A 17,722-nucleotide genomic window follows, 5' to 3' on the forward strand; every position below is an offset into this window, starting at 1 on the left:
TCCGCGCGTTCGTTTTACGTCGGTCGGTTGTAACATTTGTTTCTTCTTGTTTCGACAATTCCTGTACGTTCCCACGCATATTATCTACGCACTGCGGTTAGAGGTTTGCTTTTTATTTTTTTATCGATTACCGACCACCTAACTTATGGACATCGAAAACGATTTACATATCTCTGTGGGGCAGATTATTTTTGGCGAGTCGCGTCTGTCGTTGGTTACGTTTGATTTTCATTTTGTGCGTTTTCGAAACGAACGCATAGGCGGTGTTCACACGGTGCCGTCCGGCCCGTTTCCTGGGTTCCATGCATGGAAATAATACAGAAATACTGATTTATATAATGTTCGTGTTCCGTTACATAAAAATAGATTAAACAGTGCGGACGGCATAGGTTATTAAATATTATTTACCGTTTAAAGGCGGTGAGGTATGTGGGGGAGAAATGTAATGGTCACAATAAATAAGACAATATTACACATCATTGTTGGCCGCGGATTAGGTAAATCTGATGAGCGAGTGTCGGGCTTACCGTTTAAACGTTTTCAACTTGTACAAAAACGATATTTATGGTGAAAATAATACGACTTGTAATTATTTATGGGTTCGTGTTATTTTTTTACTTTTATTTTTCTACCATTACGTCCGCACAAGACTTGTGGTTTTATTTTTTATTTTTCGATCGTCCGTCTCGGTAGCGAGGTGAACGTATAGCTGCAGCAGCTAGTGCACAGCTGTCTAGAATAACTTCATTAACGTCGCCTCGAGGCTCGTATTTTTACTTTTATCGACCGTTGCGCGTGTACAACGTCAGACCCGGTTGCGTCGGCTTACGCGATAAATTTAATTTACCGATCGGCCGTCGGAAAACGGCGCGGAAAAACGCGCGCGAATTCGTACCCGAGCACCGGGAAACATTATTGCGGTCGTCGGGTTTTCACGCGGAGACGATTTCGTCCGTCTCACGAACCCGTTGTCGCGGATTGATAAATAAAAACGCTCGTGTTCACCGGATACAATGCGGATCTCCCGTCGCGCATATCTCGGTGTGCGGCGTTTTGTCTCGTACAAGCGAAACATTTCGCGCGCCATTGAAACAATCGACGATTCAATTACAACGGAACAGCGTTTTCCGAACGCAATCAAAATCACATCTAATCGTTTTTGCATAATAGCTATTATATCACGCGTACAACAACGTACGAGTGATCCACTACCAGCCGACCCCAGAGTTCAACCGTCGATCCCGGGCCGAACACGCGCGCACACCCGTTCGCGTACCGTTCTAACTTAAGCTGAGATCCGACGTGATGCGGTGTCGAGTACGGGACATATAAATGCACTGATTGCACCGCGGTAAACGATCCGTCCGCGTGTAGAATATTTACGCGCGTGATAATGACCATAACATAATTAGTCGCGAAATGTTAGCTTGACGATTTACATGTAGCGTAAGACCATTGCACGCGATAAAGGGCGAGTAAAACGTGTTGTTGAAACGGAATAATAACATATTAGCAGCGCAACGCACGCGCCATAATATTCTCGTTCGCAGTGTCGCCGAAAAAAAAAATGTGTTATTAATCACTCGTTATTCCTTCATCGTTCAAAAACTCGCATTTTCTGCATCGAAATCGCTTTACAAGGTCAGTTCGGTATCGGTATTATATTTACGTTTCTAAGCGTTATTAATTTATTCGATGTATTATAATTACGTTTACGACCAAAGCAACGCAGTGTTTATTCAAAAGTCCCCTAAAATATTGTGTTATTATTGATACGACCTCGGTAGCGCGTGTAGTTTTTGTTTCGGGTCCGTACCAAGTGTATGAAATAACCATTGACAAGGTGTATTGTGCTCGCAATATTAATCATATGCAGAAAAAATCATTCCACCTGCGCGTGTTTGCACGCGCATCGAATATTATAATGTTTATTCCATCGACATACGTCGATTCGTCGTCTTATGATTTTGTCGAGTGCGTATTATGTAACGGTGCTGCGTGCCCGTTCGTTTAAATTGAACAGTTGTATAGACCATGTTTTAATACAATTAGTGTATCGAGGTGACTGCGAGCACGCGGAGCAGATTGAGCTAGTTTCAAGTACGAAACCATGAGCGATCGGTTCGAGCATTTATTATACTATTACTGGTACGAGCTTATGGTGTTCGGAGTGCACGCGTGGTTTTCTATGAACATAATTTAATCGTAATAACACAAATTATAGGGAACAGCGGTAAAATCGGATGTAAAATAACAAAGTTCAACACGATGATAGCAATAATCGTCTATAATCGTCTTATGCCATACCGTTGAAAGCACCATCGTTTTCGATCAAAGCATTTAAGACCACGGCGACTCGGTACGTTCGCGTAGCTGCTAAGTGACGTTGCTACTACGCGTCCTTCGGTATTTTCACGTTTCGGTGTACTAAATATCCGTCTGTGTCGACGTACGTACCAACGTCATGTCCGACAACAATGCACGCCCCGCAGCAAATAGTGATTTCGATCGGTTTCATTGAACGGACCTAGGGATGCAAAACGCGTAAGTTTAACAGTCACGATGATCGCCGGGTTGAATATCGCTACGTCTCCGCAAATGCGGAGTGTTTGGTCGAACGGTGCACGTCGATCCGGGACGTTGACGGAGATTTTCCGATCCGTTTCCGCAGTCCCTATGGTTACAATCGCAATACCCACTCACACACCCCGTATTGCTGCGTACAATATTTCTTGGACCCCGGGTATGGACAGCCGACGGCAAACGTATACGTTAATCATTCGATCCTGCCGTCCGGGCCTCAGGTATTGTTCGTGTGCGTGTGTATGAAATTTAACATTTCCGACCCCGCTGTAACCGCTGTCGAACGAGACGCGTTTACTCTTCGGAATTCTGAGCGCGCGTCGCGTGTATAGGTCGCCTACCCATACGTGCGTACGCGTACTAAACACGTGCACTTAGGAGAGACGGACGTTTACGGTAAAACTTTCCGGTTCGATATTATTCCGATCACAGCCGCTTCGGGTCCCGAATCACGTACCCGCCTCGCGTACCTACACGCGCGCGTCGACATCGTTGCCGGTCGCAGGCACACACACACACACACACACACACACACACACACACACACACACACACACACACACACACACTCACTCACACGTATAATTTACGCTCAGGATACGTGCGTCGTGAACGAGACATGTCCTCCGTTCCCACACTCGTGCGCGCAAGTGCGCGTTCACAGAACCCGAAAACAATCGCCAAGAAAATATAACGCGTATGCATTATAAATATAATATGTACACGCACGTATACCGTATTGCGCACGAACGCGATTAATTATTATTCCGAATAAAACGTCTCGTCTCGTCCTTTTCTTAAGCATACACACACACACACACGCGCGCGCGCACACGGCTCTGATGCCGTCGTACAGTAATACCCATAACCGACGTTCATCCGGCGCGCAAGCGGTGACGGAGTTTTTCTTTTCGTTCATTTTCCGGCCATCGTCGCTTCGTCGCGATCACGTGGCTGAAAAATCATGTTGACAAAACAGTGGCCACTATATTTGACGAGTGGTCATCGTACCCCGGCCGAAGGGCAAACCTACATGACGTACAATGCGCGACCGACGACAGCCAAGTCTGACGATGATAATGACGTGTTGTATGTACGTCGTCGTCGTCGTCGTCTCATTACTGGGCCTGTCTCGGTTTTTGTGCGAATGGCGAGCGGTGAAAAGGAGAACGGGAAAAAACCGATAAATAACGAGGGGGGAAATAAATAATAACAAAAAAAAAAAAAAAAACCCGACAGTCTTGTTAAGAACGCAAACAACGAGGCGGCTAAAGACGGCAAAAAACCGTGTGGTAATCGAGTCAAGGTTGCCGCGGATGACCGGCGAGAAGAATATAACGATCAAAAAAGGATGGACGAAAAAAACAAAAACCCATGTGGTTCACGCACGTCCCGCGATCGCAACACGCGCATATGTTTGCATAAGAGGAGATTGACCAGAAAACCGAATTACACGGAAATCCGTCGTGTGTGCGCACATAACATTGTAAATCATAACCCGTGATGCCGACTCGCGTTCTTGCAGCCGAAAACTTTGTCCGCCCGAAACGACGAGTCATCCCGTTCGTTATAAAATCAAATTTTTTCTCTTCGCCTTTTTTTTTTTCTTCTCTCGCCTCGCCGTCCGCGTGTTGCGGAAAATGTCTATAATTATTTTCCTCCTTCCCCCCCCTCCCCGGACGGTTTTCATCCCGTTGCCAATCATCGATCCGTGCACCGTACACCGCGCGAGCGCATCGTCATTACAACAATTAATGTACGCGCATGTGTGTGTGTGTGTGTGTGTGTGTAGTTCGCGCTCGTATCCTATTGCCAAGTAGCTTTCGACTTTCTCTTCCGCTCGGGATTTGACGAACAACAAGTACCGGTGAAAACCGATTTACCGTCCGTCATCGCCTCGGGACTACGAATACACGGACTTTTCGGTTTACGAGAAAATCGCATTACGACGCAACACATGCGCGATGTACATTATCTTCGATCCGATGATCGTCAGCGGTGTGCGGTTCCGTCCGCGTTCTGCCGCGGCATTCACGGGTGTTACACGGTCTCCGGACGGAACTTTTCGAATCGATTGAATTCGGATGTCGAACATCTCGCGCGCCTCGACCGTCCGTTGTGTTTGCGTCATTTTGAATACCTTGTTCTGTTGGCCGCGCAGCAATACGAAATCGAAAACAAAACGATACCCGCGATGTGTATCAACCGTGTATTACACGTTAGACACTTTCTCCGTTCGAAAATCCAATAATATAATAACTGCGCGTTTCGTAAGCGTACTACACGAGAGAGATTCTACGCTCCCAACGACTCGATCCGATATTAGACGTACGATATCTTGTACTCTAGATATTTATTTGTTTACTTGTTTTCCGGCGAACCTTTTTTTTTTCTTACTTTAGAAACCTCTCGCGTTCGGCATATAACGCGTTACTACCACTACCAATGCTACTACTACAACGAATACTGCGCGTTGGTATGTACGTCGATATTATGTAAAACTACTGTCGCGAGTAACACCGCAAACCAGTTTTGTTTTTTAGAAATTGTTCCTCGGATTAAACCGAACCCAACGCGTTTCGTGTGCGCGTGCGTGCACCGTTGCAGCTACTTACCACTCGGAAGTTTATCAATCACTATACACCATTACGACGTGGTCTCCTATCGAAATACGGGATTGAAGTAGTGCGAGAAGATCGTAAATTTAAAATTTATCGTTTTACGCCGCGGAACCGAAACATTTCTAACGGCGTTCGTCGACGAAAACGTTAGGCCTAATCTGAATTAATACGTACGAAATCCGAATAATCGAGATGCGTCCGGGTACAAGTAAACTAATGATGTACGCGTATAATACGAACAAGCGCGCGCGCGCGTCTTAAAACGTCGTCGACCGTTTCGCCTAGTTACGGGGTCAAAAACCTGTCGAACGATCGTGTCATAATCGAGTGTTAAAAGGAATGAAATGAAAATAAAAAAAAAAAAAAAAACCACGAACCCACTCGTTTCGAATAATAACACGTAAACACACAAAGACTTCAACGGCCGTGATAATACGCACGTGATGCGCACGTTCAACGGGGACCATTAATTACTCGCGAGCGGCCGTGTGATTGATCGTGTCGCGTTAACGGTCCTCTTGCACGACACTCTTCCGGCGCGTCCGGAGCTCCTTTTATTCCACCGTGCCGCGGGGGTTGATTATTTTCGTTTTCATTCATTTCCAACCGGGCACGCACACGGGTCCGTTTCCTCGGACGAGCGCATACGTTTGACGACATGCTTGCACACACCGTCTCGGGCCGAGGGCCGCACGGGCCCGCCGGAACGGTCATTACGCGCGTGTTTACGTGCCCGACGAGGCGCCCTTTGACTGGTGTTAAGACTTGAGTAATGGTACGAATGATAAACACTCGGCGCGCATCACAATGGCCGTGCTGTGTTAATTGACTGTATCGCGTCGAAAAGATCTCGAGCCGTACGCGCGTTTCGTAATGTCGTATTATATTATTATTATTGTTGTTGTTGTTGTTGTTGCGTACGCCGTCGGCGATGAAACGCGTTTGTCCGACGGCGACGTGATAAACGTTTCCCGTCGCCCGTGTTTGTACTGTGGCGACCGTCGGTGATAAACGTCCGACCTACTGGGATGGCGAACGCGTCTTCGGGTGGATCCCGTCGTGCGGTCGTGCGGAGAACGTTTCGGACCGTTGTCCCGTCGGACGCCGAACCGGGTGACGGTGTTTTGTCTCGAGTAACTTTCCGACCCGACGACGCGCGCGCAACAGCCGCGATGACATTATGTCGTGTACTACACGCGCAGCACTCGAAGACCGTAATCAACCGTACCGTACATTTGTGTGCGCCTCCGTAACGCGTCGGAACGATCCGAAACCGTTTGTCCGCGGGCCATTCCTTCGTCCTTCGCCCGTCCGGGAAATCGCGATTCAAAGTTCTTCGGACGCGGCGGACGAGCGAAAAACAAATTCACATCAACGTGTTTGGTGTTACACACGATTGAATTCTTGGCCCCTCGATTACCACATTTTTATTCGTTAACCGTGTACACGTACGACCTGGATTCGGCCACTTCGATGTTCGATTTGAATTCAATTCAATATGACACGGCGAATAGGTAGGAACTAATTTTTCGATCTATTCAATACCGTTAAGGCACACGAACAAGTCGCTGATGAAAACGAAGGAACTCGGTAGTCACTAGCACTCGTGTTACCTGCAGTAACCGTATATTTGTACTGTCGGGACATATGCGCGTATATATTTTTAAAACAATTAATATTACACGTAAAATAATAATCGTACTGAATTCGACCGTGACGTGTCCGTATAGGGTTTATTAAAAATCTCTTCGACACGCCACCGTCCGGCGGGATGTATCGTCACTCGCCCTCCTCCCCCCCCCCGGACAATCGGCGTTAATAAAAACTTCACGTGGTATGAATGGTCGCGCGTGTGGCGCCATGGTCGTCGTAACTGTTGTAAAGTATTATGATACGTATGTGTTTACGTTTCTGCCGAAAGTCCGTTAACCCGACCGCGGAAAAGAGCGTAGGATCAAAAGGACTCATATTATTGTTATTATTATACAACGGTCGGACAGAGGTGGGCGACGACGACGGGTCTTCCGTCCGATTCCGTTAAAATCATGCCTAACGGCATATTATAATGTACACGTACGTGTAAGAACGTCGCAGAGTCGCAAATTTAAAATCGAGCCGGACATCGTGCGGGGGCAAGTGCGCGTACGAATAAAACGGACTCCTACGTGTCTCGATTCCGCCGCAGCCGCCGTTGCGTTTTTATTGGCTTTTCTCGCGCACACTCGCGGTTAGGTTAGGTGGGATTTCGTGATTTTGGCCGCCTTACGTTTACGCCGTAGTAACTCTGTGGTGTCGCGCGCACGGTCTTCGACCGCGTACTTTTATATGCAGGCGGTATCCGACGAAGAAGATTCGAACGCGACGGCACGCCGGACATCACGACGTGTCCGAAAACAATCGAACAATGCCAGGATATCATCGGCGGCGGTCGCTTTCGGTGTTTGGAAAATAAAAAAACAACCGCGTAAAAATGCATTATGCATTCGGTCGTATGGTATTATGCGCGTCCGCCACCGTCGTCGTCGTACGATTCCACGGGGGCCAGGCGGCCCACTTGCCGGGCGCGCGCACGTACAATGTGCGCTGTAATTCGACCCACGCCTCGTTCCGTCGTCCTACACCGGCGCGTTCTATAAATGGTAACCCTCGCCGGTCTCCATCGATGTCCAATAGTAAATAAAAAAAAAAAAAAAAAATGTAAAAAAACCCAAAAAAAAAAAAAAAAAATCTCCCGAACCGTTATCCGATTCGCGGTTCGCGCGTTTAATGTTTCGAAAACGAATTCCCGAACACTAGCGTGCGTACATAATCTGTACGATCAGCGTAATACGTTCGAAATCCATCGGTCGCGGCGGACACGGATGTGTGCGGTCACCGTCGACGGTAAAACGTCGCGTATCCTTTGACTGCGCGTACGAGCGGAACAAAAGGGTTTCCTCGCGTGTACGTTTAACGACCGTCGATCCGAGAACCCCATAAGTCCGTGGACCCGAGACCGCGATGGTTTGTCGCGCACTCGGTCTCCGCGTTGCGCAGTTCGTGTCGCGGGCGCAAGACGAATTCCGCTCGTTCGCTAACCCGACCCGGGACCCGCGGGACCGTACGTTAGGTTTAGTCCTCGGCTGTTTCGCGCGCGGAATACGCCGGTCGTACGGCCATCAGTCGTTACTCGTCCGCCGTCTAGGCGCGTCTATAACGCGCGGACGAACGCGTACGCGAGTTGGCGGCGGGTCCGCCGCGGCGAAAGTACGAGCAGAGGCACGCGGCAACTTTCCGTTGCGAAACGCGCGCGGCGTACGGGCGCGGACGGGAAAGAGGCGCGTGTACTACCCGTACTATATCATCAAATGTCGACGGAATACGTCAAACGCGAAACGGAACGAAAGAAATAGAAAACGAAAAAAAAATAAAAATAGACGACGGCGGCCATTGTTCTCCGCAGCGCGACGTGAACCGCGGGACAATTTCGTCCGACTGTCACACGCTGCACGTGTACGCATCGGTTGTACATTACATATGCGCGTATAATATATTATGCTGTTGGAACAGTGTGTGTGTGTGTAATAGGTTATTGTTGTTATGATTGTGCGCGTGCGCGTGTGTTGAAGAGTCTTACGGGAGAAATTCCGCTCTCGTAGTTTACGCGATTATTGTTAACATTGTGTGTGCGCGCGCGCGTATTAGATTCGCGTCCGACAAACGGACCGAACGCTGCGGGCATCACAGAGATGGGAACGGTCGGTTTTCCCGATGCGTCGGACGGGTTTCGAAGGAATTTATATAGTCCTTCCTCCCGTTTGCCCTTCGCCCCGTCCGAACGATTTCCTCGTTTCGAACCGATTCCGAGTGCAGTTGACGAACCGGTAAAACCGTACGCGAACGATACCCAAAGTCCGCCTTATCGTACGAAAGTCGTATTCGGTCGACAGTCAATGGTTTTCCGCGTACGTCTTCCGATCGCTGTCTGGATTGTTCTTCTCTCATCGGAACTATCGACTAATTCAACTTGATTCGCGAAAACTGGCCTTAAACACCGTGCGCACTTTAACTACTAAGGAATCGGGTTAATTTTATATACATACCTTTGGGCGTGTGTTTTGATCGATAAGCTAACGATTTTGATTACCGGTACAATACAGCGAGAGCTGACTATTTTTTATAGGTCTCCTCGATCCGTTACCATATCATTTCTCACTGCTTTTAATAACGTTATGTACGACGGGTTTGACATATCGCCAATCCTTTCAACAGCAATAAAAATAATATTATTTACGCGTCGTATGTTGTGCAACGTGCGCACGCCGCCGTCGCCGTTCTCGCGCGCAAATCGATTTTTAGAGCCTACTGATTTTAACCGCTGCCGACGGATTTGCTTCGATTGTTATGCACGCGCGTAGAATATCGTAAAGAATAAAGGACCACGGAGAAATAAGAACGTCACTATGTGGGAACACAAATTGTTCGGCAATCGGCGGCGGGATAGTGAGGCCGCGTTTTCACACGAAACCGAATTAATCATGAACCCGACTGGGAAAAAAATTAACAAAAAAAAAAAAATAAATAAATAAAAAACGTAATGCGAACGAAATCTCGGCCGTAGTTTATATTATTATTAGTACACGCGCGCATTACGTCACGCCGATACAATTGATTACGGGACATTTTATTTTAATGTGCGGGCCGGGTGCAATTGAGCGCCGCACGTCCACCTGGCCGACGTGGTAACAACGGTTGTGCGCGGTCGTCATCTCGGTTACCCGGATCGACCTCGGAGCTAGCGAAACAACAGCAACACGGCGTTTCAGTTCTAAGACGTGCACATGTTACGTGCGCGCGATGGCCATGTTTTTTTCTAATTGGGGAAACTTTGGCAAAAATAATCGAACCCGTTAAAACGACGACGATACACGCCCGTGCACGGACGAACGAACGATTTCTTGCGCGCGCACCGAACGACGGCACGTAACAATTATAAAAACGTACCGTGTGACGTGTAAACGGGCACACGCTCGCTCAGCGTTTTTTCACTTTCGCCCGTCGTTATCCGTGTATTTATTTATTTTTTCCTCCCCCGAACGCAGTTTTACCGTCGCGCACCTTTTCTCTTCGTCCACACGCGCTCCAGTGCACCCCGATCGTCGGTGGTGCGAAAAAAAAACGGTATCACCACCATGTACGCTGCTCGTTGCTCGTACGCAGCACCTACACGACGCCTACAGCGCCACTGCATCCCCGCGAACAGTTCACCCGCTGTCCGATGACCGTACGTCGTAGCGTTTTCGCGGTTTTTACGAATTCGTTTTCGAAACGTTCGGTCGTTTTTATTTAAATTTTATTTTATTTCAATCAAACACAATAGCGCTCGTCACTTGAAACGTTCTATGTTTTCAATCGAGTACCGCCACCGCCGAAACCCGGTACGGTTCGGGGAGACACCGCTGTACACAGGTTCGCGTGTACGCGCCGTTACGGGCCTCGGACCACCGATTGTACAACGGACGGCACAATACATTATCAATCGCATAACAGTACTAGTTCTACAACCGACGGCGTTACACCGCGAGCACGTCTGCGGTTCATAAAAATAATCTATATATAAATAATAATTAAAATAATCTACGTTTATAATTCACGAGCCTCGGCAGCACCGAGTCATTGCCGAGCCCGCGACACGCGCGTTCCGACAACTATGTCCGTGGTACAGTCGAGAACGCGTTGAAAGACATTTCTTGCGGAGATCCGATCGGCAGCGTGCGCCTGCGTCCTGCCATCGCATTAATTATAAAACTATACGTAACTGCACTCGGAAAACCGTAAAGTCCGTAGGTTCGACGCTATTGTCCCCGCACTGCCATGCGCACAACAACAGTGATCGAACGACGGTCGGTCGAGAAAGTGTATTTTAAGAATTGCGCTGTACAAGCCCAGCCGCGTGTCCCGCACACGTACGTGCACGTCCCGCGTATTGTGTTATGCGCGTTTTTCTAATCAGCTGATTCGTGTTACAGCTGTCCGTCGTTATCAGTGCCCAACGACATGATATCCAGACGCCGAATACTGTCCAGGTCCCGGGACGACCTGAACTTGGACTCGGGAGTAGGATTTCCCGTCCAGGTGGAAGAAGAAGAGGACGTGTGGTACAACAAGGACAAGCTGTACAAGGTACGTGATCGTTTGCAGATTTGTGCCGTTCGCGCGACGAGCATAGTACAGATTTTAACAGGCGTCAGGATTTTTGGCCGGTTGAACGCTTTGAAAACACGTGGCCGGCCGGACCCAACGGTGTGTGTCGTGCCCCGCCGACCTTGCAGCCCGGCTAATGTTTCGCTTTTTAAAATCGAATCATCGTTTTTACCATTATTTCCACCGCGCAACAGCCGCCTTTCACTTTTCCCCTTGCACACGCATCTCCGACGCGGTGTGTATGTGCGTGGAACACTATTCACACGCACACATACGCGCGCGTACACGTCGTTCACGTGAAACGCGATCGACGGACGACGATTTGTTCCGCGCGCGCGTAGGAGGACGTCGCGCGGCGACCTTGTCGATTACTCCGGTCCTCGGAAACGACCGTTTTATTCGAATTTCCTGACGCGAAATCGTTTATGTCGCCCAGCGGTAGTGACTGTTAGGTTAATATTACGTCCCGTCGCCGCACTTCTTCATATTATACGCGCGCGACGGGACACCGCGAATAAAATAATACGTGTAATTAAGGTACGCCGCGGAACACATCGAACACACGCTGGTGGCTATGCATAACACCGCGCGTACCGCACGCTAGATTTGGTTTTGTACGGGTTCCGTGCCGGGCAGTGTGGATTATCACGGGAACAGAATGCGCCTTTGGGCGTTGATCTCAAATACGCAACACACGTACAACACATACGTTATCCTTGACGGTAAATTTACATAAGACAATATTTTACATTATATTAAACCGATTTTACACGAGACGCTAAACGGTTTAAGGCGATTCGCACGCGTTAGATCGCGGTTACTCCATAATCTAACGTGCGGTTCGAACAGCAATACGAACGTCGCATATTTATCGTCCCGCATAAATCGCCACCCGACCGACGGACGAATAATAACCGGGTACAGTCAAGGGTACTTGAAAATGCATACGTACGGCGGTATCGTATTAGTTTTTGCCATTTTTCTCTCCCCAGCTGTAGCGGTACACGTATGGTATCGATGGGGGTGTGGTCCGGTGGAATGCAAACTTTCCGCACATCCCACGTGTGCCGCAAAACGTTTTCCGTGTACATACGCTCACGTGCACTCGCTCACCCGCGCCACAAGCATCCATCCAACGAACAGAGTCTCGGACATTTAAAACGTCCATAACAATAATATTATGCACCGTACGAGCCGTGTACACGCTGCGGGCGTATTTTTCGTAATGTCGTTTAACATACTTGTCCTTGGGCGGTGCCAAATGTCATTTAAAAAAAAAAAAAAAAAAAACCACGCGCGTTATGAATAAACATGATAGCCTCTCGAAAGCAGGCGTACCCGACGCCGCAAAACACGGCCGCTGTACCGCGTTAATATGTTGTATTTGATTGGCGTGTTCATGAGCCTGGACGTACGAAAATTTGTCATCATTATTATTACGGTGTAATGTTATTGTTACGCGTGCGAATGATTATTAAATATATGTTTTACGGCATCTCTATTAATTATACGGGTACATAAAGCGTGTTTATTATTCGAGCTTAACGCGCGTTTTCCGTTCGCTCGTGGCAAATTTCGAGTTCAACGGTAATCGCCGACGAATCATCGCCCTCCCGTGACATTCGGAATCTCTATGCCCCAGCACGCTTTTCGCGTTCACTTTCCGTTTCTCGCCGTATATTTCCTCTTGCGCAACGCGCGTAATACATCACCATAACGGTGCACGTATCGTGTTAATATTCATACGCATTGATATTTAAATCGAAATCTTCCTCGAAGGTATTTTCATTATCAAAAAACCTATTCGTCACAATACGACGCTTGGTCGTGATAAACCTATACGTCGAGTTGTGCACTGTTTTCGTGATGTTCTGTACAACGGTCTTTGCGGCGCAGTGGAAACCCGAAAAAACGATTCATACACGTGTAACGTGTTGCAATGTCGTGCAGATGTCGATCGATGTGCGGTACACGAACGGATGGCGTTACGATAAAAATATCGAATACGGTGCAGCGGTGTTTCGATTGATTTTTCACTTTGTTTTATTGTAACGGGGTAACAACGTTGTATCGGACTGGCGGCCAGTCGTTCCCGTTCAACGCGAATTTCAAATATCCCCTGATCGGTTTGGTATGAAAACGAATCGTGTTATCCCACTCTGCAGCCCTCTGCGTGCCACCGGTCCGCTCTTGATGTTATAACGAGGCGTTCGCGTGGCTCGTCGACATCGAAAAAATAATAATATAATATTATTGTTATCTCGTCGGACGGGTATAATATTGTTGGAACGTTCCTGTTGGGGGAAATTGTACGCGATATTCGGTAGCAGTCAACCGATTGCAATAGATCACCCCCGGTGTAAACGGCGTGTACGGTAATACCCGCCCGTTCGCGTAACGCTGTCCGTTTATTTTGCGCTCTATGTTTGCTGCGTTTAATATTTATTCGTTTCACAAAACCGTTTTGAATAAACAATAACTATACCGCGTAGCACGTTGCCGCCTAAGACGATGTTCGTCAACATATGCATTGTATACCATTGTTCTCGGCAAAACAATAAATATGTTATTGTCTGCGCGACGATCGCGACGTACACGGAGAGCTTTCGGCGCACATAAATCGAGTACGGTCCGTACCGCTCACCGGTGGCGGAAAAACTCGTATTGTACACGTACGCACGGTACCGACAACCCGGTGCATTGCTTCGGTTCGACATCCTCGGTAATCCGACATGTTTTGTACCACGTTCCCGTTACGGTTTTTCGATTATCTCGTTCCCGGGAAGGCGATGTTGTTGGAATTTCAACGATAACGATACGCTTGTCGACGGTATCAATTATATTCACCCGAACAGTCGAACAGCCCTTCGCTTGAGCGGAATACATTCGACGTGCGGTTCAGACGAACAAACGAACGACGTGTTCCTTACCGGAATTCTTTTAGAACATCACGTCGGGTTTCGATGATTACCGCGGTCGCGGGCGCACATGTCGGACACTGTATCGTTTCGTGTGATTCACGGCGTACGACCGGGGACAAGTGTCGTTAGGGTTGTTTGTCCGACGGCGATAACGAGGGGTGGGGGTTGGGGGTGTTAGGTATCCGGTGGAATTCCTCGGACGGCGGCCGCAGAAGCTGCAGCAGCTTGTCCGACCTTGGCAGGGCGGCGGCGGGTGAAAGTACTTTCACCGATGTTACGCCGATCCGCACAATTAACCGCCGCGCCATGCTCTCTAGAACGTTCTAACGAGAGTGTTCCGCCCCGTCCCGCCGACCGCCTGTAGTATATACGTCGTAGATCATTCGCACGTGTACAACAATAACATGTCCCCGTCCGAGTGAAGAGCGAAAAAAAATTAAAATGGTGTACGGATCTCGAGACGCGGCCGTTGTGTTTTACCATTGTCGCCATGATTTCATACGACAAAATAACGTGTGATCTACCGCGCATTATTGATTTTTTTTTCGGCGAGATAATTAATTTCGGACCCCTCCCACCAACCGGTCTTAACGGGACCGCACGAAAATTCGCGACCGAGCGGACTTTTGGAATTTTTTTGCAACGCTGTTCTTGTGTGTGTATATACTTATAAATTATATACGTTTAAAACAGTATAAATGCGTACACACATATATATATATTTCGGTTTGTATATGTGGAGCGAGGTCTCGTCCGGCACGACATTCCGCGCGATTGTTTCCATTTCTTTATATTAATGTCGACATAAATCCTTCGATATTTTTCTCGCCCGCACGTTTTAACCCGCCCGCAGTACGTTCTACACTTTCACGTTTTCCGTTTCGAGATTTTTTTTTTTTTTTTTTAACGACTTTTTTTTTTCGTTTTTACTTTTGTTTTTACGACTTTCTGGTGTGAAAATATCCTTCAGGTCACACGTAATAGCGTTATCATAACGCTCCCGCGTTCGTTCGACCGTCCACCGCAGCCCAGAAGACTCTTGTGCGGTCGGTCGCAGTGCTTAATGCGTTTCGAACGGCGTGTAATAGCCGCTTATTATGCGTTACCGCGGTGCAGCGAGTGCTCGGGACACGTTATTATTAGTTACCAATAAGATGTTTCGGTGGCGGACGCGTTATGGAAATATAGTTGATGTTGCAGACGAGATACGATGCCGAACCGGTGTTATACGGTTACGGTATCGCGGTTACCGATCGCGCGCGTACACGTTGCGAAACCCGGCAATGTCAGGGGTGTCGAAAAATACTTATGCGCCAGAGATGATATTTTTTTTTATGCTGTGCGGTTACGTTGCTATTACCGTCTTATTGTTCCCTTTGCCCCGGCCTTGTGTGCGTGCGCGCGCGCGTGTGTAGGTGCAACAGAGACGGCGCATACGAAATAATCTCTTAAGGCCGCCGTCGTCATGTACCGTACAGTAGTGATACGCGTATAACAACGCAAAACGTACGTTATATTAACATGCTGTATTGTTATCTGGCGGCGCGCATAAAAAAAATATTATTATAATGCATGGAAACCCGACACGCGGTGCGTGTAGATTTTCATCCGAATACAATTAAAACGATAACAACAAAAACTCTGCCGCGTCCGTCGATGTACCCGTTGTAAGGCGGACGGTCGGTCCGCGCGATCACTTCTCTCGGGTTTTAGTCCAAGGCGAACGTTTTCGCCGCCCGGCCGCCGTCGTTTCACCCGTCGACTCGCGCAATCGGTTGCGTTGCACGTGCTGACGGTGCGTGTGTGCGTCCCCTGCGAGTACAGCCTGTAACACAACGTTTACACGTCCCCGGACCACCCTGTGCCCGTGGTCAACCCGGCGTCGAGTTCGTCCGATCGGAACGCCAACGTTTCGTGTATTTCGGGACACATAACGATATTATAATCGCAGGCGCGCGCGGTTAGTGCGCACAAGCTCGCGGGAGAAACAGAATGTACACAAACTGGTTTCGCACACATGCCTTCGCCCATTTCGAACGTTATGCATGTTTGTTGTTATATCTCTTATGCCGTTTTCGCATACATAATATATTACACTGTAGTGCGCACATTTTACACATACGTACACACACACACACACACACACACACACACACACACATACAAAATGCGCTAAATTATGCAATTTCAAAATACTCCATCGCGCGCGCGCGCGTGTGTGTACCTACAAGACTTGTTCCGTCTCCCGATAAAAGCGTGTAAAGTTTATAGTGCTATGATTGATGTCTCATAATAGTAAACGAAAATGTGGTCAAGTGTGTGTACAATGTAAGCGATAGTCGTATGTCCTGTTCAATAGATTACGAGTGTATTGCACGCGTCGATTTTACCTCGACATGATTTCAACGGTACTTGTTGTTTCGGTGGCCGGTCTCTATTGCGGATATCGTTTCTCGCGTCCGCAGCCGGGTCCGGTACACATAGAGTACCCGTGCTATTATTACTGTTATGATTCGAACATCTTGTCGTTTTCCATTTCCCGCGCCGCTGTCATCATATTAATATCGCGTGTTTCGTGCGAATAATTCCGATTGGTTCCGTTGTTCGCACTGCACGGGATCGGAGAACCGCGGTCAAGGGAGAGAGGGTTCAGGCGCGCGAAACGATACGATCATCTTTTCCGGAAACGAGCGCGTTTCGAATCGATAATGGTATTATTTTATTTGAATGACATCCGAGCAATGGTGAAATTCCAACGGCCGCACAGAACGCGCCGAAAATCGGAATGAAAGTTATACGCGCGTACACGTATTATTTAAATGTGCGATTCGAAATTCGTCCGAATCGTATTATGTTATTATTATTTTTATTGTTTAATCAGAACCGTATCGAAATCAAGGTGCACCGGAGAACGCGCGGGCAGTTGTTGCTCCCATTAGGTTTCCAATTCGTATCTACCGGCAGTCGTGTCTGCGTTTCGCGTTCGCACGGATACACAACGGTAAGGTGTGTATATAATGCAGTGTATAATGTCAGCGCCACGTTTTGGACCGGCTTAATTACGAAACGTGCGCGTGCAGCCAAACAAACGCCGCCCACCGAATGTCGAGCGGTACGGCCGACTTTGCGCTCAAAATAAAATTTAATGGTAGTATAAAAATCGTGTTTACACAACCGGGCCCAGTGATATATTACGCGGGAAATGAAAACGAAACGCGAGATTATCCAACCGAGGAGGAAGGAGAAGGTCATAAACTACGACGCGTTTAGTCGTGTAACAACTGTTATTACTCCAAATTCAACGCGATTCTTGTACTTCGTCATCTTCCAGATAACGTAAGACGGTGGGCACGATGCACAATTTTCGTTTTGGATTTTCAAATTTTCGTCGGCGAAAACATTTCAAAGCATGCA

General features: G+C 48.0%; 1 protein-coding gene across 2 annotated transcripts in view; it reads left to right on the forward strand.

The window, feature by feature from the left end:
• Window positions 1–17,722, forward strand: part of LOC112689280 — a 142,795-nt gene that overhangs the window by 63,894 nt on the left and 61,179 nt on the right. For both annotated transcript variants that reach the window (XM_025562909.1, XM_025562910.1), the window contains exon 2: window positions 11,213–11,366. In XM_025562909.1, coding sequence (XP_025418694.1) covers window positions 11,213–11,366 — 154 coding nt within the window. The remainder of the gene's footprint in view (window positions 1–11,212; window positions 11,367–17,722) is intronic.

The sequence above is a fragment of the Sipha flava genome, unplaced genomic scaffold (assembly GCF_003268045.1).
Source record: "Sipha flava isolate LNK unplaced genomic scaffold, YSA_version1 43_pilon_pilon, whole genome shotgun sequence".
NCBI classification, from domain to species: Eukaryota; Metazoa; Arthropoda; class Insecta; order Hemiptera; family Aphididae; genus Sipha; species Sipha flava.